At 42.0% G+C, this 24,353-nt stretch overlaps 1 protein-coding gene across 3 annotated transcripts in view; it reads right to left on the bottom strand.

Annotated features, from left to right (window-relative positions):
- The window catches only part of LOC105477798 (RuvB like AAA ATPase 1), an 80,173-nt gene that overhangs the window by 35,591 nt on the left and 20,229 nt on the right, over window positions 1–24,353 (bottom strand). The window contains exons 1-2 of one of the 3 annotated variants that reach the window (XM_011734585.3): window positions 7,201–7,447; window positions 2,988–3,074 (exon numbers count right to left, since the gene is read on the bottom strand). In XM_011734585.3, the coding sequence (XP_011732887.1) occupies window positions 2,988–3,074; window positions 7,201–7,341 (228 nt within the window). In that variant the 5' untranslated portion in view covers window positions 7,342–7,447. Of the gene's footprint in view, window positions 1–2,987; window positions 3,075–5,462; window positions 5,559–7,200; window positions 7,448–24,353 lie in introns of those variants that run through there. The other 2 variants (XM_011734586.3, XM_011734587.3) reach the window with 2 other exon arrangements.

Raw genomic sequence — 24,353 nt, 5'->3', positions numbered from 1 at the left:
CTGACCAACATGATGAAACCCCATCTCTACTAAAAATACAAAAATGAGCCAGGCACCTGTAATCCCAGCTACTCAGGAGGCTGAGGCAGGAGAATCGTTTGAACTCGGGAGGCAGAGGTTGCAGTGAGCCAAGATCACGCCACTGTACTCCAGCCTGGGCAAGAGAGTGAGACTTCATCTCAAAAAAAAAAAAAAAAAAAAGAAGGAAAGAAAGAAAAGACATTATAACAATTCATGCAGTGTGTAACCTTTGATTGCATTTTGATATTCTGGTGTTTTTCAAAAAGCCGAAAACTGAAACAACTTGGAAAGATGTTTTCTAATTTCTATCATCTATATTTTCTTTTCATTAAAACAATTTAACTTCGTTGTCTTTGAAAGCACATTTGTTAACTGCTCATGGAATCATATGATGAGCTGCCAGACTCCTTCATCTTTGTGATTTCTCTACCGCAGTTGATATGGTTACCTACTCCTTTCTTTAAAGGTTCTCCTTCCTTGGTTCCTGAGACACTATTCTCTGCCTGGCTCTGCTCCTCATTTTTAAAAAATTAATTAATTTAATTTTTAATTGACAAAAATTGGGGGAATATAATAGCATTAGCAAGGTGGGTCTGATGATGGCATCCTGGTCATGTAGGAAGACATCCTTACAACTTACTTTCAAGTGGTTCAGAAATAAACTAGAGAAAAAGCCAATGTCACAAAATATTTATAACTGGCTATCTAGTTATAGGGTATAAAGGGGCTCATCACACTATTCTTTCAACTTTTTTGTAGGTTCCAAACTTTTCAAAATGAAAAGGAAAAAAATACTCAACAGACTGGATTAATCAGTCACTTAATCACAGCTTAAGAGACAATTAGACCAAAACAAAGATCTAAAAGAAATTACCCATAATTTGGCAGAGTCAAAAAGGTAACAAATATGAGAGGCCAAAAGACAAAGAGGCCAAAACAAGAAGCTCTAGTCCAGGGTTTCTCAGCTTGGGTCTATGATGTTTGTGGCCAGATAATTCCTTATTATGGAAACTGCTCTGTGCACTGTAAGATGTTTAGTAGCATCCCTGGCCTCCACCCACTAGATGACAGTAGCACCCCCAACCAAGTTGTGAGAACCAAAAATGTCTGCAGACATTGTCAAAGGCCCCTGGAAAGGCAAAATTGCCCCAGGTTGAAAACCACTGCAATCTTAACCTCATCTCACTGGAGTTCCAGAAGGAGACAACAACGAGAATGAGGAAAGGCAATGGCTGAAGAGATTAACGCTGACATTTTTTTTTTTTTAAGATGGAGTCTTGCTCTATCACCCAGACTAGAGTGCAATGGCGCGATCTTGGCTCCTTGCAACCTCCGCCTCCTGGGTTCAAGCGATTCTCCTAAGGCTGACAATTTTCCAGAATTGAGCAGAGACATAATACTCAGATTCAGGAAGCATAATTAGCATTAAGCAGGATAAACAAAAATTAATCTACTCTGACATATCATAGTGAAACATCAAAACCAAAAACATCTCAAAAACATGCAGAAAGAAGAGTCAAAACCCTCAAAATTAGACTTCTCAAAAACAACAGAAGCCAAAGGAGCAAATAACATTGAGAGAGAAGTACTGTGAAATAGCACAGAAGAAAATATCTGTCAACTGAATTATACAGCCAACATAACTCTTTTTCAAAACAAGGGTAACATAATGAACGCAAACCTGAGAGACTTTCCACCAACAAACTTCTAGAAGGAATTTCTAAATTATTTACTTTAGGAAGAAGAAAAATGGAGGGAAAGAAGTCTAAGATGTAAGGAATTGCAAGCAAATAAATGGTAAATGCGCTGGACAAGCTAATGTTGCCTGGAGAGAGGTAACTGAAGCTCACATCTGTATGGCGCTTTACAGTTTAAAAAAACTGTTCACAATTTGCTTTTATACAGGAAGAGAAAAAACTGTTCACAAATACAACACTTCTTCCCCTTGTAAGACACCAATATAAGATACATGATCAATAATCATTTCAAAATTATAATGCAAGTCATTATCTTACAACCGATCAGTTTAATAACTGCTTGAAATAGGTAGAGTATGCTTTTGCTCAGAAAAGTTAAGGGACCTGCCTCAGGTCTCACAGCGAGTCAATACCAGAGCTGGAATTTAAAGCCCATCTCTTTTCACACACAACCCCAAGCTCCCACTTGCTCACATCAAGCGGCCCTTTTGAAGAATAAGCAAGCTCAGATTGGGAACTCTGGTGAATTTCAAGTATCTGGCCAGTCCCCTCACAAATCCCAAGAAGTCACACGGTGTCCTCTGCCTGAAAGGCCCTTATCTTCCCTGTAAAGCCAAATCCTCTCCTAGCTCTGAAGGGAAAATGTCAAGTCTCAACCCTTCCAGCTGTACCAGCCCGCAGTGCTGCCTCCTGCTCAAATTCCAGCTGCATTTAATATTAGTCAATACCTCAAAGCTGAGCACTCATACTGAGTCCTCTTGTGCTGTCATGATTTCCTTTCTTTCTGCCCTGGAGAGACTGTAAGCCCCTTGAAGATAAAAATCATGTCTCTAATTCTCGTTTTTCTTTTTTTCATCTCTCACACAGCCACAATAGCAATGGGTAAAGCTAGCATTTGGAAGAACACTTGTTGACTCATTTTTTTGTCCCCTCAAATAAGATGTCACTCAGAAAATCTTTATGAAGCCCTAGGCCAACAGAAATGTATTTCCACAGCAAAGGAGACTTGAAAGAGATAAAGGACAAATTCTAGAGACAATAAGACCCCTTCAAGGACTTCATTCTCTCTTCTCTGGAGGTAGGCCAGGATAATTTGAATTTCAGAAGCAGGGATTTTAGATACACAATTGTATTATTGCACATTAGTTTTAAAAACATACATATAACCCATTTAGCTAAACAAAGACTAGTTAAGACATGAATTCAATTTGGCTTAGACACTAGGATCATTCTCTTGGGTAGATTTAAAAAATGAGAGAAAATGAGTACCTTGCCAGTTCCAGGAGGTCCTGCCAACAAGACAGCTCTTCCAGCCATTTTCTTGCTTTTGATTAATTCTACTATGACGCCACATGCCTACACACCACAGTGGAAAGAATAAATCAGTATTAAAATATTTCACAAGGGGAAAAAACTCAGTCCCTGGCCTATACAATTCACACACTCATCCAACTAACACTGAGTGCCGGTGCACTGCAGACACCATTCTAGGTGCCGAGGGTAACGGAGGCAAAGCAGAAAAGCCTTGTACTTGTGGAGCTCATGTTTTAGTGAGGGAGACAAACATACAAACATTGCACACGTGATCTTCATTACCACTATGAAGAAAAAGGGATGATGAGAGAGAATCAGTGGCTAGAAAGTGATCCTGAAATGTCTTTCTGATGACATTTAATTTGATATGTGAACCTCTGGGAGAAGCAGGAGTCAGTGTTACAGGCAAAGAAAACAGCAAATTCAGAAAATCCAAAGCAGAAACGAGCTTGGCGTATCCAAGGGATAGAAAGGTTGCAGTGACCAAAGTATGGTGAAAAAGACCACGAAGATGAGGCTGAAGAGGTAGGCAGCGGCCAGAATGCAGAACAGGAACGTATAGTCTGTGGTAGAGTTTGGATTTTACTCTACATAAATAATAGGAAGCCACTGAAAAGGTCTTGAAGACTACATGTCATGTTATAATTTGTTTTTAAAACATGGTGCGGGCTACTGTATGAAGAATGCACAGTATGAGTACAAGTAGAACACTGATTTTTGGCCCAGGGTACAGGGATAGACGTCAGGGGCCCAAATACCTCTTGAATTTGGGAACAAAACTGTGTTTATATTCATATACATTTTTTTCCAGGGAAAGGATCCATAGATTTCATCAAATTCCCAAAGTAACCTACTAAGCGGTAAGAATCAATGACATAGAGTACTAGCTGGTCATCAGTGAACACTGTAAATACTGATTGTGAAGTTAAGCCTATGGCACTATTAGATCCATTGAATATGTTTTGAATCCTCAAGATTAAATTACTTTATAATCTGTTAGTATATTTTAAATACATTATAAATCTCTGAATTTTATTAACCATTTGCAGTACACGTGTGTATATATACATACACATATTCCATAAATGGGCTACGGACCATCATATATTTTAGAATATTTGACTATAAGGGGGGAACACTGAGAAAGTTACACTAGCTGAGCATCTATATCTCAAGACTGCATAATATAAGGTTTGCTACACTGATTTAATAACTGAATATGTGACTATCTAAAAGGTGCTCTTCTCTCTGGGCAGTGACCACACTGCCAGAGTCTTGTGAATACATCTTACCTCTTCTACCTCTATTCCTCATGGACAGTGAAGTACCTTGGTCTCACACTTATAGCAGCCCCTCAAAAAATATGTCAGGACTACAGGTGCCTGCCACCACACCCAGCTAATTTCTTGTATTTTTAGTAGAGATGAGGTTTCACCGTGTTAGCCAGGATGGTCTCAATCTCCCGACCTTGTGATCCGTCTGCTACTGGGGAGGTTGAGGCAGGAGAATGGCGTGAACCTGGGAGGTGGAGCTTGCAGTGAGCCAAGATGGCGCCACTGCACTCCAGCCTGGGCGACAGAGTAAAGCTCCCTCTCAAAAAAAAAAAAAAAGAAAAGTAAGGCATATGTGTGTGTATGCTATATCCATCCCATTTCCACTTCAGTTACCAAAGCACACTGCCCTTAAGAGAACCTAGAAGATATTCTTCAGATGCTACTTTTTCAGATGGAGTCTCACTGTCACCCAGGCTGCAGTGCAATGGCGCAATCTCAGCTCACTGCAACCTCCGCCTCCCAGGATCAAGTGAGTCTCCTGCCTCAGCCTCACGAGTAGCTCAGACTACAGGCACATGCCACCACACCTGGCTAATTTTTGTATTTTTAGTAGAGACAGGATTTTGTTATGATGGCCAGGCTGGTCTCGAACTCCTGACCTCAGGTGATCCACTTGCTTTGGCCTCCCAAAGTGCTGGGATTACAGGTGTGAGCCACTGCGCCCAGCCCAGATGCTATATTTCTAAACAGATAAAAAGCCTAGCCAGGCGCGGTGGCTCATGCCTGTAATCCCAGCACTTTTGGAGGCCGAGGCGGGTGGATCACCTGAGGTCAGGAGTTCAAGACCAGCCTGGTCAACAAGGTGAAACCCTGTCTCTACTAAATATACAAAAATTAGCCGAGCATGGTGGTAGGCGCCTGTAATCATGGCTACTCACGAGGCTGAAGCAGGAGAATCACTTGAACCCGGGAGGCAGAGGTGGCAGTGAGCCGAGATCGCACCATTGCACTCCAGCCTGGGCAACAAGAGCGAAACTTCATCTCAAACAAAAACAAAAACAAAAAAACCTACTATGATCTTTCCATACAACCTTGTCATATAATCCTCAGCACTGAAGCTCTTTGGAAAACTCAAGGTAGAAGAGACTTTACAAACCTTGGATATGTGCTTTTATTTACAGACCAGGACCTCTTCCATCTATTCTCCCTCAGTTTCCACTCCAACTTCTCTCAGGTGAGATAAGCTTGAATTCTAACATTTAAAAAGAATTGGAAGGGTCTTTAAATGATCACCTAGTCTAACTCTCATTTTTCAGGTTACTGATGTGACCAGAATCACACAAGAACCTGGTAGCTGAGGTGGGTCTTAAGCATACAACATCAGTTAAGAGCATGGACTCTGGGATTAAATACATAGACTTGAGTTAAAATACTCTCCCACTTACCAGATGAGTAACCTTGGACCTACTTACTTGACCTCTATGAACCAGAATTTCCTCACTTGAACAGAGTTCATACTAGTCAATGGCACACATGTTAAAGGGTGTAGGGGTGAAGTGTAGTGATGCCTGCAATTCACCTTGAAATGTAAAAGTGGATTGGGAGAGGGACACATGGAAAGATATATGATAAAGCAGCATAGTAAAATGTTAATCATAGAATTTAGGTACACAGGTACTTACTATACAAGTCTTTCAACTTTTTTTGTATGTCTGAAAACTGTCATACTAACGCAGGGAAGGGACAACTAATTCGTTGGATATGACAAGGCAATGGACACACAGCTACTTAGCACAGTGCTTGGCACATGGAAAGCACTCAACCAATGTTAGCTACTTGCAGTAATAGCTGCTTAGTAAGACAGGGTCAAACATTTCCTTTTTGGAAAGATGATGCTCAAAATGGAAACCCGAGATTTTTCTTTTGAGCCCTTTCTATTTAGAAAAATCAGGCTAAGAGGCAGTAGCTTAACTTTGTATTAAGTGAAGATTTTTGTACAAGCTAAGGCTCTGCAAAGGCCAAGGGGCATGGCTGTGACCTCAGACAACAGCAGGCAGAGAGAGTGGCTATGTCATCATAGAGCACTGATTTGGGAGTCAGAAATACATGTGAGCGCAAATCCCCGCTTTACCATTACTAAAACGAGTGTCAAGTATATAGGTGAAGTGCCCTCTCCCCAACTCAGTATTTTCACCTGCCAAAAACCAATAATGTATGTGAAAGTACTTGGCATCACTAGCACTCAGAAAAAGGAGATTTAATTGGAATGGTCAAAAAGGATGCTTGGAGGGATAAATAAACCAGATTGCTCTTCTCCCTAATTCCCACTTCTCTCCCTCAGCTCCCAGGTCCTGGGAACCAAAACGAGCTTTTAAAGTTTAGTCAATTCCCTACTTTAAACCGTCCCACGGCCTGCCAGTGCGTTCACAATAAAATCCAATTTCCTTACCGTGGCCGACAAAGTTCTGCAGTAACTAACCCCACCAAGATAATCATTTTTGTTTATTGATGTACACGTTTATCGTCTCTCACTACACTAAAATGTAACCTCCTATCTTATCTCCCGCTGTATCCCGGGAAATAAGTGTCGCGAATAGAGCTCAGCACGGATTAAGGGGACGGGGTTGTGTGGGTTTCCATTAGTACTTGTCCATGAGTTGAAGCAAACCGTCAACTGGCCCCAGTGGGTGGTCACTAGTTTTCCTGGGGCGGCCCCTCACCCAGCTCCAGGGCGGCGCCCCTCCCCGAGCCCCTGGCCTATTTTCACTTCCCTGAGGCAACTATGGCGGGAGACCCCTGGCGCGCGCATCCCGCCCCGAGCCACCGACTTCAGCAGCTCTCTCGCCGCAGCAGCCCTGCTCGGAGCCCCCAACTCCCTGGTCCGCTGGCCACACCTCTCGCGCGTTCTCCTGGCCCACGAGCCCTGAGGCCGCCTGCTTGGCCAAGCCGCTCTCGTCCAGCCCCAGCCCTTTCACGTGGCTGTGGGAAGCGATGCGCTGCGTTTTCGTGGTGCTCTTCACCTCCTCAATTTTCATTTTGCGGACGCCGGGAGCTAAAACCAGCGTGGAAAACCAGCAGATAGGACAGTGCGCCCAGCGCCCGAGTTACCATGCGGCCGTTACTAGGGCAATTTGCAAAGGCCCGCCTAGGTTGGCCTTCCATTGGTGGAAGCGGGAACGCCTCCGCTCTCCATAGGCTCACGGCTGCGCCCATCGCGGCTGCTGCTGGAGCTCCAGTCACTCACTTCCGGCTGTGTCTCTGGGTTGGCTTCCCCCGCAGCCGGCGCTTCCTGCCCAGGCTGGGGTCGGTAGCACAGTGGGACCACGCCCCGGATTTGATTTCGGGCTGGGGCGTTGCACGAGGTAGTGGCCCCCGGGTACCACTCCTAATCCTTCCGTCCTATCCATTATCACGTTTGAACGTCATACTCTTACGCGAAGCTCAAGTTATTATTTCCGTTTTGGAAATAGAAGAACTGAGGTTCAGAGCTTAAACTGAGATTGGTTACTAACCAATGTTTTCTGACTCCCAGACCTTTGCATCTCGTCTGGAAAGGCCCAGCGCAACCCACCACTCCTTCCGTGGAATTGTCTTCCCCTGCTTCTAATCTCCATCCTCCGCCGAGAGATAAGGTTCCTGCTAAGTTCAGTTCAGTTGACTGTAAATAACATTTTGCAGTTTTCAAAACTCTACAGCCCTGTAAGGTAGTGTAATTACGAATGCAGCTACAGACAAGCAGAAAGAGGCCCATCCGCCCAAGAAAGCACCACAAAGAATCAGAACTAGAAATCTTCAGGCTTCAAAACCTATATAATAATGCTCATACTGTCCCATTATTTCAGCTGAGACAATCAGCCAGCAAATTGTCCCTTCAGGTTTCATAATGATATTCGCACAACCTGCACCACAATTGTACTTGCCATCCATCCATCCATCCATCCATCCATTTAACAAACACGAGCCAGACACCACAATGCACTGGGGATACAGGGATAAAAGTCTTGATGAGCTTACTCCTTGCTTAGAAAACTTGTAACATGAGATGTGGTGAGACAGGTACACCCAGGTGGCAAGAAGACCAGAGCAGAAGCCCCAGGAACAGCCTGGAGAGCCAGGGAAAGCACCATGAAGGTGATGTTGCCTTGGCTGAATTCTGACAAATGGGCGAGATTTCCTCAGAAGCAAATGGTATGACACCATTTTTACAGAAGAAGATACTAACATCCAGAGGAAGGGAAGGACTTGCCCAGAGTGCAGGAGAGTTTATATTAGAATTGAGACAGACCTGAAATCACACTTCCTTGTACATCTTGATTCTAAGTTTTGAATCTAGGTTTCTATATTTTTTTTCTTTTCTTTTGAATCTAGGCTTCTAGTGATTTGCATAATTACTGGGTCAATGTTTGTCTCTCCCAGTAAACTGCAGGCCTTTTGAGGGTGTAGACCACATTTGATTGTTTACCATTTTAACCTAAGTGCCTGGCACACAGCCTAAAACACAGCTCACAATTAAGGCTTCTCATGAATTCAATTAATGTTCTAGACCACACACAAACACATACACTTGAATTTATCAGTTTTGCTGCATGTATTTTATACGGTGGCTTTTGTAGGTCTTGGTAATGATTTCCATCAGAGAATGGAATCTTCTGGCATTTTCAGGGCCCAAAAGAACAGAGGCTTAGGCGGCCTTGGAAGGCTGAGGTTGTTACTAGTGGCATGTGGTTCATCAGCACTAGAGACAGCACCTCACAAAGTTGCTTAGCCCCTCATTGACTTGTTCCTGGTCATTACTCTTAGATAAGAAGCAATTCCTTTTTCTGTATGGAGAAGGAAAATTTTCCACCAACTAGTAGTCAAAGTGAAGCATTCTATGGGACTGACTTCTTTGTGTATTGTCCAATTAGGGAAAAAAACATTTTTTACACTTATTATTTTGGCCCTAATCTTTGTATCTTTTGGCACAAAGAGAAGGATTTCCTTCTAGCCCAAAAAGAGGAAGGGAGAATGAGGATTTTAGAGCACAGAGGAATATCCCCTGGATTACTTGGTCTAGTGGTTTTCAAACCACATTCCCAGCAGTTGTGGAATCTTTCTGTGGCCAGTACAGGTGGGGAAAGGGAATGCTAAGAGTGTAGGATACCAGCTCCATGCCCCTACTTCCACCAGAGTTGTTCCTTTTTTTTTTTTTTTTAGTGCTAAAGAACAGTTAAAAAATCACTGATGGGCCAGGTGTAGTGGTCCACGCCTATAATCCCAGCACTTTGGGAGGCTGAGGCAGGTGGATCACCTGAGGTCAGGAGTTCGAAACCAGCCCGGCTAACATGGCAAAACCCCATCTCTACTAAAAATACAAAAATAACCTGGGTGTGGTAGCAGAAACCTGTAACCCCAGCTACTCAGGAGGCTGAGACACGAGAATCACTTGAACCCGGGAGGTGGAGGTTGCAGTGAGCCAAGATTGTGCCATTGCACTCCAACCTGGGCAACAGAGCGAGAGTCATCTCAAAAAAATAAAAAGAAAAGTTACTGATCTAGCCTAGCATTCTCATTTTATAGGTGATGAAACTGAGACCCCAGGGGTGACAGGATTTGTCCAAGGTCACAAATTGAGCAAATGCCTGACACAGATCCAGTGTGCAAAGATGCTGGACCTGGCTGCAAAGTCAGACGATTTCTTTCATTTCAACAGAAAGTAATGCGGCAGGCTAGTATCCAAGCTAGACAAGTCCAATAAACAGCAAGTGAGGCCTGCTGCAGTGGACAGGGTTATTCCTGACCAGCGTCCATCCCACTTCTGCGCACCATCACTCCCATTTTCTTTCAGGAAATGACCGTTCTGCCACTTTGAGTCCAGGTAATTTGGACGAACTGACCCCACACCCCGTGTTTGTTTCACTGGTAAACACGTGGCCCTGGCCTGACCTATCAGTATCCCATCCTCTCAGACACTGTGATTGGCTCAGAAATGTGAGCAGCTAGTTCAATGACAGTCAGTCCTGGCAATTTACTGGACATATCAGGAGAGAAAACATAGGTCATGGATCTGCAGGCTGGTCTTCTTTGCTACTTCATGGGGAGACTGTACCTGAAAATGAAGCCAAGATAGAGGAAAGGAAAGCTGACAGAAAGAGATTCCTGATGAAATCCTTTATATTCCTGCATCATCCTCGCGTTACTTGCAGTGTAACATGGCATTTACTTTGGGGCTTAAGATGTTTCAGTTAGATTTCTATCTGTGGGTACTGAAAATCCATATCAATGCAGTGACACATATGTAAGTAATTGTGTGGACTACTACATTCCAGAATTGTGCTGTGACAACCCTAGACCTGTCAGCTCTCATTCCCTCACTCCCATGACCCTCTTATTCCCTTACTCCCATGACCTTTGCTCTTTCACCTCCAGGCCTTTGACCTCTGTTTCTCCAGCCCAAGCTTGATTATCTCAATCACTTGTTTCCTGACCCTTCTGCTCCTTCCTTACCTTGACTTCTATCACACCTGACCTTTGAACCCACAAGCCCAGATCAAGCCTCCCTCTGCCTTCTCCGCTGCCTCCTGAGGGCTCTGTGTGTGGCAGGATGCAGTTACCCAGTGGTGCCCTGGAAACACTGCACAGTCATGGTCTCCAGCCTCAACTGGAGCAACCCAAGTAATGATTAAATGGTGTTATTCGGCAGGGTGCAGTGGCTCACGCCTGTAATCCCAACACTTTGGGAGGCCAAAGCGGGCAGATCACTTGAGGTCAGGAGTTCGAGACCAGCCTGGTCAACATGGTGAAACCCTGTCTCTACTAAAAATACAAAAATTAGCCAGGCATGGCAGCACACACCTGTAGTCCCAGCTACTCGGGAGGCTGAGGCAGAAGAATTGCTTGAACCCAGAAGGCAGAGGTTGCAGTGAGCCGAGATCGCACCACTACACTCCAGCCTAGGCGACAGAGTGAGACCCTGTTTTAAAAATAATAAATAAATAAATAAATAAATAAATAAATAAATAAATGTATTAGTTTTTTGGGGAGCTTCAAGTGATCCTCCCATCTCAGCCTCCCAAGTAGCTGGGCATGCACCACCACACCCAGCTAATTTTTTCTATTTTTTGTAAAGACGGGGTCTTGCTGTGTTGGCTAGGCTGGTCTTGAATTCCTGGACTCAAGCAATCCTCCTGCCTTGACCTCCCAAAATGCTGAGATTACAGGCATGAGCCATCACACCCAGCAGTAAATGTTATATTGGTTAAAATATTAGTTCAGCTGCAGTAACAGAGAGATCTAAAATAACAGTGGATCAAACAAGAGAAAAGTCACTTTATCTCACATAAAGTCCAAGCAGGCATGCCAGCAGGTGGGCTGGCTTTACAATCAGTAAGGGCCTATGGTCCTTCTATGATGTGGCTCTGCCACTCCCCACACACACCGTTTATCATGTGGTCCAAGACAGCTGCTCAAACTCCTCCCAAAAGGGCTGAAATTGCACCAACTAGAAGGAAAAAAGGGAAAGAAGAGGACATGCTCCTTCCCTTTAACCTTTACATTGAAGTTGCACCATCATTTCTACTCATATCCCAGGGGCCAGCACTTAATCAAATGGCTAGAACTAGCTGCAAAGGAGGCTGAGAAATGTAGTCTTACACTGGATGTCTTACACTGGATGGATATGTGTCCAGTTAAAAATTCAATTCCTATGTAAAGAGAGGAGAAGATAGATTGGAAAACAACTCTCAGACTCTACCCTAAGCTTCTACTGTGTGCCAAGCACTGCTGAATTCTCCTTGTATGCTGACTCAAAGGCAGGTATGACCTTCCTTCTAGCCAAGGCATCTCTACTATCTGGGTCTCAGATAACAACCTGGGCCCCATTCCATCTCTCAAAGGCCTTGCTCCACCCATTACCTTCCTTTTCCTGTATTTCCATCTATTCTCCCTGATCATTCCCACAGGATATGTGCAGTCTTTCTCCTCCCTCCCCCTCCCAATGTCATCACTTGCATTTCTGTCCTAGCACAGTTCTCATCTTGCCAAGTGCCCCCCTTTCCCTTCCCAGTCTTCAGTCTGGTGCAACATAGCTTTTACTCTTGCTGCTCCCTTGAATCTGCTATCTCAAAAGTCCAGGGTGCCACAAAACAAGTTTTAATAAATGTTAAAAATTGAAATCATGCATAATACTTTTCCAGTCACAATGGAATAAAACTTGAAATCAGTAACAGAAGGAAAATTCACAAATATGTGGAAATTAAACAATACGTTCTTAAACAATTAATAGGTCAAAGAAGAAATCATAAGGGAAATCAGAAAATACTTTGAGATGAATGACAACAAAAGCACAATGTACCGAAACTTATGGGATTCAGCAAAAGCAGTGTTAAGAGAGAAGTTTATAGCTATGAACATCTATAATAAGAAGAAAGATCTCAAATTCATAACCTAACTGTGCACCTACAGGGACCAGGAAAAACAAAACAATAACAATAACAAAAAAGAACAAGCTAAATCCAAAACCAGCAAAAGAAAAGAAACAATAAAGATTAGAGAGTAGTAGTAGTCCCAGGAGGAAAGAGGCAGAAGCAATTTAAGCATCCATTGACAGATAATTGATTTTTAAAAGATGGTATATACATATGATGGAATATTATTAAGCACTAAAAAAGAAGAAAATTCTGACACATGTTACAATATAGATGAATATTGAGCCATCATGTTAGGTAAAATAAGCCAGTCACAAAAAGACAAGTACAGTATGACTCCACTTATATGAGGTGCCTAAAGTAGTTAAATTCATAAAGACAAAAAGTACAATGATGGTTGCCAGGGGCTGGGGAAAGGAAAAATAGAGAGCCAATTCAATGGGTGCAGGGTTTCCATCTGGGAAGATGAAAAAGTTCCGGAGATGGATGATAGTGATGGTTGCACAACAATGTGAATGTACTTAATGCCGCCTAACTGCACATGTAAAATGGTTAAAATGGTATCGTTTATGCTACGTATCTTTTACCACAATTTTTTAAAAAGATTAGAATGGAGACAAAATAGAGAAACAGAAAAACAGAGAAAATAAAAAAACACTAAAAGTTGGTTCTTTGAAAAGAATAACAAAACTGACAGATCTTTAGCTAGATTTACTAAGAAAACAAGAGAGAAGATTAATTATAAAATCAGAAATTACAGCAGGAACATTACTATTTACTATACAGAAATAAAAAGAAATATAAGAGAATACTATAAATAATTATAAACAAATTGGATAATCTGGATGAAATAGACAAATTTGTTGAAACAAACAAACTATGAACAGACTACCAAAACTGACTCAAGAAAAAGTAGAAAATCTTACTGTAATCAAGTGAGGAGATTGAGTCAGTAACCAAAAGTCTCCCTATAAAGAAAAGCCTAGAGCTGAATGGCTTAACTACTGATTTCTACCAAACATTTAAAGAACTAGCACCAGGCCAAGAGCAATGGCTCATGCCTGTAACCCCAGCACTTTGGGAGGGTAACGTGGGAGGATTGTTTGAGGCCAGCAGTTCAAGACCAGGTTGGGAAACAGCAAGACCCCATCTCTACAGACATGGTTGTGCGCACCTGTAGTCTTAGCTACTTGGGAGGCTGAGGCAGTAGGATCACTCAGGCCCAGTAGTTTGAGGCTGTAGTGAGCTGTGATCACACCACTGCACTTTAGCTTGGGTGAAAAAGTAAGACACCAGTCCTTCTCAAACTCTTCCAAAAAACTAAAGAGAACACTTTCTAATGCATTCTATAAGGCCAGCACTGCCCTGATAACAAAGCCAGATAAAAACATTATAAAACAGGGTGGGTGTGGTCGTTCACACCTGTAATCCCAGCACTTTGGGAGGCCGAGGAGGGCGAATCACCTGAGGTCAGGAGTTAGAGACCCCATCTCTACTAAAAATGCAAAAACTATCCGGGGGTACTGGTGGGCACCTGTAATCCCAGTTACTCGGGAGGCTGAGGCAGAGCATCACTTGAACCTGGGAGGCAGAGGTTGCAGTGAGCCGAGATTGCACCACTGTACTCCAGCCTGGGCAACAGAGGGAGACTTCATCTCAAAAAACAAAACAAAACAAATAAACAAAAAAAAAAACACTGTAAAACAAACAAATCAACAACAACAACAACAAAACAGATCAAGATCCTGTATGAATGTAGATGCAACAATTCTCAACAAAATTCTGGCAAACCCAGTTTAGCAGCGCATTAAAGGATTATCACCATGACCAGGGGGATTTATTCTACAAAGACAAAGGTAGTTTAACATACAAAAATCAATGTAATATGCCATATTAATAGAACAATTAATATGCCATATTAATAGATCATGTAGGGAAAAAACCCCACATGATCAACTCAATTGATTCAGAAAAAAACATTTGACAAAATCCAATATATTTTCATGATTCAAAAAACAACTAGGAGTTGCCTATGAGAGGGAGGTAGAGCAAGATGGCCAAATAAAGCCTCCAGCAATTGCCCCTACCTGCCGCCAGCAGAAAACCAAATTGAAAAACTATCTGCACAAGAAAGCACCTCCATAAGAACCAAAAATCAGGTGAGCAGTCACAGTCCCTGGTTTTAACATCACATCAAAGGAAGAGGCACTAAAGAGGGTAGGAAAGACAGTCTTGACTCACCCGCACTACCCATCTCTCATCCCTTGCCTGCGGCCTCATGGCACAGAGACAGAATCTATGTACTTGGCAGAGAGATTGTGGGACTTTGTACTGGAACTCAGTGCTGCCCTGTCACAGCAGAAAACAACACAAGGCAGAATTCAACCAGCACCCATGCAGACAGCATTTAGACCAGCCTTAGCCAGAGGGGAATCATCCATCCCGGTGGTCAGAACCTGAGTTCCAGCCAGCCTTATCACCGAAGGCTAAAGTGCTCTGGGGTTCTATAGAAACTTGGAAGGCAGTCTAGGCCACAAGGACTGCAATTCCTGGGCAAATCTTGGTGCTCTGCTAGGCTTGGAGCCAGTAAATGTGGGGTGCATGTGACCTAGCAAGACAATAGCCAGGGCAATCAAGAGAGTGCTTGCATCACCACTCCTGCAAAGCCAAGCAGCGCAGCTTGCAGCTCCCAGAGAGACTCCTTCCTTCTGCTTGAGGAGAGCAGAGAGGAGAGTAAAGGGGACTCTGTCTTGCAACTTGGATACTAGCTTAGCCACAGTAGAATGGGGAACCAGGTAGTGTCCTGAGGCCCCTATTTCAGCCTATAGTTCCCAGACAACATTTCTAGACACACCCCGGGACAAAAGGGAATGCACCGTCTTGAAGGGGAAAAACCCAGACCTGGCAGGATTCCTCATCTGCTGAGTAGAGGGCTTGGGCCTTGAATAAACATCAGTGGTAGCCAGGCAGTATTTACCATGAGCCTTGGGTAAGACCCAGTGCCATGCTGGCTTCAGGTGACCCAGGATATTCCCAGTTGTGATGGCCACAGAAAGAAACCCCTTCTGTTTGAAGAAAGGAGAGGAAAGAGTAAAAGGGACTTTGTCTTGCAATTTGGATACCACCTCAGCCACAGTGGTATAGAGGACCAAGTGGTCTTTTGGGGTTCCCAATTCCAGGCCTTAGCTCCTGGATGACATTATTGGCCTTGCCTCGGGCCGGAGGGGAGCCTACTGCCCTGAAGGGAGAAACCCAGGCCCGGCAGTATTCAACACAAGGTGAAGTGCCCTTGGATCTTGAGTGAGCATCAGCGGTAGCCAGGCAGTTCTTGCTATGGGCCTGGGTTGGTGGTGACCACAAGGAGAGTTCTTCTGTATGAGGAAAAGGGAGGGAAGAGTGGTTTGGGCACCAGCTCAGCTGCAGGAGAATAGAGCACCAAATGGATTCCTAAGGTTTCTGACCCCAGGCCCCAGCTCCCGGTTGGCATTTCTGGACTTGCTGTGGGCTGGGGGATGAGCTTATCACTCTGAGGGAAGGACACAAGCCTGGCTAGATTCACCAGATGCTGATTTTAGAGCTTTCAGGCCATGAGTGAACATTGGCAGTAGCCAGGCAGTTGTCACCATGGTCCTTGGGTGAGACACAGTATTGTGCTGGGTTTGGGTCTGACCCAACAAAGTCCCAGTGGTGTTGCCACAGAAGTGCTTGTATCATCTCTCCCCCAGCTTCAGGCAGCCTATCAGAGAGACTCTGTTCCTGGGAAAGTAAGGGAAGAGAACAAGAGTCTCTGTCTGGTAATCCAGGGAATTCTCCCAGATCTTACCCAAGACCACCAAGGCAGTACCTCTGTGCAGCTGAAAGTCACAGCATTATTGGGCTTGGGGTGCCCCCTAGTGCAGATACAGCTGCAGTGACCAAAGACAGATTACAACACTCAATTCCCTTTGAATGCTTGGCAAGCCTTCCCAAGAAGGATGGGTACAAACAAGCTCAGACTGCAAAGACTATAATAAATACCTAACTCTTCAATGCCCAGATTTTGGCAAATATCCACATCATCAAGGCTATCCAGGAAAACATGACCTCACCAAACAAATGAAATAAGGCACCAGTGATCAATCCTGAAGTGACAGAGATGTGTGACCTTTCAGATAGATAATTCAAAATAACTCTTTTGAGGAAGCTCAATGAAATTTAAGATAATGCAGAGAAGGAATTCATAATCCTATCAGATAAATTTAACAAAGAGATTGAAATAATTAAAAAGAATCAAACAGAACTTCTGGCGCTGAAAAATTCAGTTGATATACGAAGAATGTATCAGTCCACAACAGAACTGATCAAGCAGAAGCATTAGTGAGCTTGAAAACAAGCTCTTTGGCCAGGCGTGGCAGCTCACGCCTATTATCCCAGCACTTTGGGAGGCTGAGGTAGGCAGATCACTTGAGGTCAGGAGTTTGAGACCAGCCTGGCCAACACAGTGAAACCCCATCTCTACTAAAAACACAAATGTTACCCAGGTGCGGTGGTAGAAGCCTGTAATCCAGCTACTTAGGAGGCTGAAGCAGGAGAATCACCTGAACCTGGGAGGCGGAGGTTATAGTAAGCAGAGATCATGCCACTGCACTCCAGTCTGGACAATAAGAGTGAAACTCTGTTGAAAAAAAAAAAAGGACAGGCTATTTGCAAATACACAGAGGTGGCCAGGCATGGTGGCTCATGCCTATAATCCCAACACTTTGAGAGGCCAAGATCAATTGAGGCCAGAAGTTCGAGACCAGCCTGGGCAACATGGTGAAACCCCATCTCTACAAAAAAATTAAAATAACAATAAATTAGCTGGGTGTGGTTGTACATGTCCGTAGTCCCAGCTACTTGGGAGGCTGAAGTGAGAGAATCAATTGAGCCTGGGAGGTCAAGGCTGCAGTGAGCTGTGATTGTACCATTGCACTCCAGCCTGGGTGAGAAACTTTGTCTAAAAAAAAAAAAAAGAGAGAGAAAAAAAAAAAGAAGAAGAAGAGGAAGAAGAAAAGGAAAATAAAATGCAAAGGGGGGAAAAAAAAAAAGAATGAAGCATGTCTACTAAATCTAGAAAATAGCCTCAAAAGGGTAAATATAAGAGTTATTCACCTTAAAAGAAGATAGAAAGAGAGATCAGGGTAGAAAGTTTATTCAAAGAGATAATAAATGGAACTTTCCAAACCTAGAGAAAAAAATTAATATTCAAGTATAAGAAGGTTATAGAACACCAGATATAACCCAAATAAGACTATATCTAGACATTTAATAATCAAACTTGCAAAAGTCAATAATAAAGAAAGGCTCCTAAAAGCAGCAAGAGAAAAGAAACAAATAACATACAAAGGAGCTCCAATATATCTGGCAGCAGACTTCTCAGTGGGAACCTTACAGGCCTGGAAAGAGTGGCATGACATATTTAAAGTGCTAAAGGAAGGCTGGGCGTGGTGGCTCATGCCTGTAATCCCAGCACTTTGGGAAGCCGAGGCGGGTGGATCATTTGAGGTCAGGAGTTCAAGACCAGCCTGGCAAACAGGGCGAAACCTCATATCTATTAAAAGAACAAAAATTAGCCAGGTGTGGTGGCATGCTACTACCTGTAGTCCCAGCTACTTAGGAGGCTGAAGCAGGAGAATCGCTTGAACCCAGAAGGTGGATGTTGTAGTAAGCCGAGATTGCGCCACAGAACTCCAGCCTGGACTGCAGAGCAAGAATCCATCTCAAAATAAGTAAATAAATAAATAAAGTGCTGAAGAAAAAAAAACCTTTTATAGTAGGATAGCATATCCAGCAAAAATATACTTCAAACATAAAAGAGAAATAAAGACTTCCTTAGACAAACAAGAGCTAAGGGATTTCGTCAACACCAGACTTGTCCTACAAAAAATGCTAAAGTGAATTCTTCAGTCTGAAAGAAAAGGATGTTAATGAGCAATAAGAAATCACCTGAAGGTGAGAAACTCACTGGTAATAGTAAGTACACAGATAAACACAGAGCAGTGTAGCACTGTAATTGTGGTGTGTAAACTATTCATATCTTAAGAAGAAAGAATAAAAGATGAACCTATCAAAAACAATAACCACAATAACTTTTCAAGACATGACAGTATAATAAGATATATATCATAGAAACAACAAAAAGTTAAAAAGCAGGGGGATGAAGTTAAACTGCAGAATTTTTAATTAGTTTTCTCTTTGTTCTTTTTTTTTTTTTGGCATTAGTTGTTAAGTTGTCATTAGTTGAAAATAAACTATGCAGATGTTATTTGCAAGCTTCATGGTAACCACAAATTTAAAAACCTACAACACGCGCACAAAAAAGAAAAAGCAAGAAATTTAAGATACCACCAGAGAAAATCACCATCACAAAAAGAAAAACAGGAAGGAAGGAAAAAAGGAAGGAAGAGAAGCCCACAAATAATCAGAAAACAAATAACAAAATGACCGTAGTGAGCCCTTACTTATCAGTAATAATAGTGAATGTAAATGGACTAAACTTTCCAATAAAAAGACACACAGTGGCTGAATGGATTGAAAAAACAAGACCTGCCAGGTGTGGTGGCTCATGCCTTTAATCCCAGCACTTTGGGAAGCCAATGTGGATGGATTGCTTGAGCCCAGGAGTTTGAGACCAGCCTGCACAGCATGGCGAAACCCCATCTCTACAAAAAATACAAAATATGCCAGGCATGGTGGCATGCACCTGTGGTCCCAGTCACTTGGGAGGCTCAGGTGGGAGGAGCACTTGACCCTGGAAGGTCAAGGCTGCAGTGAGCAATAATCATGCCACTGTACTCCAGCCTGGGTGACAGAGTGAGACCCTGTCAAAAAAAAAAACCAATGATCTATTGCTTATAAGAAACGTATTTCACCTATAAAGACACACACAGATGGAAAATATGCTCCATGCAAATGAAAACCAAAAAGAAGCAGAAGTAGCTATACTTATAGCAGAAAAAATAGATTTCAAGACAACAACTTTTTAAGGAGACAAAGAAGAAGATCATTATATAATGATAAAGGGACCAATTCAGCAAGAGGATATAACAATGCATATATAAATATATATGTATCCAACATTCGAGCACCACATATAGAAAGCAAATAGTATTAGACCAAAAGATCATGAATAAGGAAACATGGGACTTAAACTGCTATAGACCAAATGGACTTAATAGATATTTACAGAACATTTCTTCCAGCGGCTGCAGAATACACATTATTCTCCTCAGCACATGGATCATTCTTAAGGATAGACCACATGTTAAGTCACAAAACAGTAAGTGCCCACATGAAAAAAATTGAAACACTTTAAATAAACAACTTAATGATGCATCTTAAATAACTAGAAAAGCAAGAACAAACCAAATCCAAAATTAGTAAAAGAAAAGATCAGAGCAGAAGTAATTAAAATTGAAATAAAAAATACAAAAAAGCAATGAAATGAAGAGTTGGTTATCTGAAAAGATAATATCAACAAATCTTTAGTCAGACTAAGAAAAAAACAGAGAAGACCCAAATGAATGAAATCACAGATGAAAAGGGAAATATTACAACTGATGCCACAGAAATTCAAAGGATCATGAGCAACTACTATGAACAACTATATGTCAATAAATTGGAAAACCTAGAAGAATAGATAAGTTCATGACATATACAACCCATCAAGATTGAACCATGAAGGAATCCAAAACCTGAATAGACCAATAACAAGTAACAAGATTGAAGCTGTAATAAAAAGTCTCCCAGCAAGGAAAGACCTGAGACCCAATGGCTTTACTGCTGAATTTTACCAAACATTTAAAGAAGAACTAATATGAATCCTCCTCAAACTACCCCCAAAAATAGAGGAGGGAATACTTCCAAATTTATTTTATGAGGTCAGTGTTACCCTGATACCCAAATCAGACAAAGACATATCAAAAAACAAAAAGAAAACTACAGGCCAATATCCCTAATGAACATTACTGCAAAAGTCCTCAAAAAAATATTAGCAATGTGAATTCAACAACACATTAAAAAGATCATTCATCATCACAAAGTGGGATTTATCATAGGGATGCAAGGATGTTTCAACATATGCAAATCAACCAGTGTGATCCATCATATCAATAAAATGAAGGACAAAAGCCATATGGTCATTTCAGTTGATGCTGAAAAAGCATTTGATAAAATTCAATATCCTGTTATGATAAAAGCCCTCAAAAAACTTGTCACAGAAGGAACCTACCTCAACACAGTACAAGCCATATGCAACAGACCCACGGCTAGTGTCATACTGAATGGGGGAAAACTGAAAGACTCTCCCCTATAATCCGGAACAAGACAAGGATGTCCCTTTACTACTATCATTCAACATAGTATTGGAAGTCCTAGCTAGAGCAAACAGACAACATGAAGAAATAAAAGACATTCAAACCGGAAAGAAAGAAGCCAAATTATTCTTCTTTGCAGATCTTATATTTACAAAAACCTAAAGATTACACACGCACATACACACACACACGTGCGCGCACACAAACTGTTAAAAGTGATAAACAAATTCAATAAAGTTGTAGGATACAAAGTAAACATGCAAAAATCAGTAGCATTTCTATATGCCAACTGTGAACAATCTGAAAGAGAAATCAGGAAAACAATCCCATTTGCAATATCTACAAATACAATAAAATACTAAGAATAAACAACCAAAGAAGTGAGAGATCTCTACAATGAAAACTATAAAACATGCAGGAAGTTGAAGAGGCTACAAAAAATGAAAGAGAGTCCATGTTTATGAATTGAAAAAATCAATATTGTTAAAATGTCCATACTACCCAAAGCAATCTACAGATTCAGTGCAATCCCTATAAAAATGCCAATGATATTCTTCACAGAAATAGAAAAAAAAATCCTAAAATCTATATGCAACCACGAAAGATTCAGGATAGCCAAAGCCATCCTGAGCAAAAAGAACAAAACTGTAGCAATCACATAACCTGACTTCAAATTTTGCCACAAAGCTATAGTAACCAAAACAGCATGTCTCTGGCATTAAAAACAAAAACAAAAACAAAAACATAGTCTAATGGAATAAAATAGAGAACCCAGAAACAAATCCATACATTCACAATGAACTCATTAGAAGGGCCAAGAACATATACTGGTGAAAGGACAGCCTCTTCAATAAATGGTGCTAGGAACACTGGATATCCATACAAGGGAAAATGAAACTAGACCCCTATCTCTCTCCATATACAAAAATCAAATCAAAATGGATTAAATACTTAAATCTATGACCTCAAACTAAGAAACCACTGAAAGAAAACGTTGGAGAAACTCTCCAGGACATCCGTCTGGGCAAAGATTTCTTGAGTAATATCCATAAACACAGACAACCAAAACACAAATGGACAAATGAGATTATATAACGTTAAAAAGCCTCTGCACAACAGAGAAACACTCAACAAAGTGAAGAGACAACCCACAGAATGGGGGAAAATATTTGCAAGCTATTCACCTGACAAGGGGTTAATAACCAGAATATATAAGGAGCTCAAACAACTCAATAGGAAAAAATTTGGTAACCCAATTTAAAAAAAAAAAAAAACAGGCAGAAGATCTGAATAGGTGTTTCTCAAAAGAAGACATATAAATGGCACGTAGGTTTATGAAAAGGTGCTCACCATCACTGATCATCAGAGAGATGCAAATCAAAAGTACAATGAGTATAATCTCACTCCAGTTAAAACGGCTTTCATCCAAAAGCAGGCAATAAAAAATGCTGGTGATGATCTGGAGAAAAAGGAATCAGTATATCGAAGAGACATCTGTACTCCCATGTTTACTGCAGCACTATTCACAATAGCCACAATTTAGAAGCATCCTAAATGTCCATTAACAGGTGAATGGATAAAGAAAATAAAAAAGAATGAGATCCTGTCACTTGCAACAACATGGATATAACTGGAGGTCATGATGTTAAGTGTAATAAGCCAGGCACAGAAAGACAAATTTTGTATGTTCTCACTCATTTGTCAACGCTAAAAATTAAAAGAATTGAACTCATGGAGATAGGGAGTACAATAATGGTTGCAAGAGGCTGGGAAGGGAGTGGGAATGGGAAGTGGAAATGGTTAATGGGTACAAAACTATAGTTAGAATGAATAAGATCTAGTGTTTGATAGCACAGCAGCCTGACTATAGTCAACAATAATTTATTGTACATTTAAAAATAACTAAAAGAGTATAATTGGGTTGTTTGTAACACAAATAAATGATGTATGTTTGAGATGATGAATACCTTATTTACCCTGATGTGATTATTATACATTGTGTGCCTGTGTCAAAATATCTCATGTAGTCCATAAATGTATGTATCTACTATGTACCCATATAATTAAAAATTTTTTATTTTATTTATTTATATTTTTTTGAGACAGAGGCTCGCTCTTTTGCCCAGGCTGGAGGGTAGTGGCCTGATCTGGGCTCACTGCAACCTCTGCTTCCCGGGTTCAAGTGATTTTCCTGCCTCAGCCTCCCAAGTAGCTGGGATTACAGGCACCTGCCACCATGCCCAGCTAATTTTTGTATTTTTAGTAGAGACGGGGTTTCACCATGTTTGCCAGGCTGGTCTCAAACTCCTGACCTCAGGTGATCTGCCCGCCTAGGCTTCCCAAAGTGCTGGGATTACAGGCGTGAGCCACCGTGCCCAGTCTCAAATGATACAAACTTCTTTATGAAAAACCCACAGCTAACGTCTTAATGGTAAGAGACCGGGTCCTTTCCGCTCTGAGACACTTCTCTCTATACAAAAAGAACTATTTCTCTTTCTTTTCTCTTCTGCCTATTAAACCTCTGCTCCTAAATTCCTTGTGTATGTCCACGTCCTAAATTTTCCTGGCACAAGACAACAAATCCCAGGGTACATACCCCAGACAACGTAGCTGCTTCATATTGGGGACCTTGTCTGGGATACCAATGTACAACATTCATGGAAACGGTGAGTAGAGTAGCAGACTCCAACTCTGTCCTTTCATTTCAAGGCTCTCAGCCTCCATTTTAGAATTAAATCAAACCAAATACTGGGCCCCCTTCAGCCATTTAAAAACGATGAGCGTGGCTGCCAGCCTTACAAGACTTGGGGGACAGGCTTGCTGGGGAGAACATGGAGATTCCCCCAGTACACATGGGTTGTTGGGCAATATGTTACACACACAACATATTGGCTGTGTTTGAATCAGCTTCCTATCATGGAGGACTTAGCTGTGGCATGAGGCTGGAGGAGGTTTTGGAGCAACTGAGGATTTCTGGCGGGGCTACTCCACGGTGTTATCCAAAGGCTTTTGGACTGACCCCGGCCTCTGAACACCATGGAGTGTCGGCAACGGGGTCTCAAACTTTCCTACGGTAATTTCTTCCTTTCCTATCTGTGACCGCCATATCTCTTATACTCTTTGTGTATGACAGTTCCGCATATAAATCAGGCACACCTCCTCAAAACTGACTGTAAAATCCTGTGCATCCACCACCCACTGGTTCTTTCCACTCGGAGACTCCTCTCTGTAGAGAGAGCTGTTTCTCTGTTTTTTTTTTGTTTGTTTGAGACAGAGTCTCGCTCTGTCGCCCAAGCTGGAGTGCAGTGG

The sequence above is a fragment of the Macaca nemestrina genome, chromosome 2, assembly GCF_043159975.1.
Source record: "Macaca nemestrina isolate mMacNem1 chromosome 2, mMacNem.hap1, whole genome shotgun sequence".
Taxonomy (NCBI): Eukaryota; Metazoa; Chordata; class Mammalia; order Primates; family Cercopithecidae; genus Macaca; species Macaca nemestrina.
This window is presented reverse-complemented; position numbering and strand designations above follow the sequence as displayed.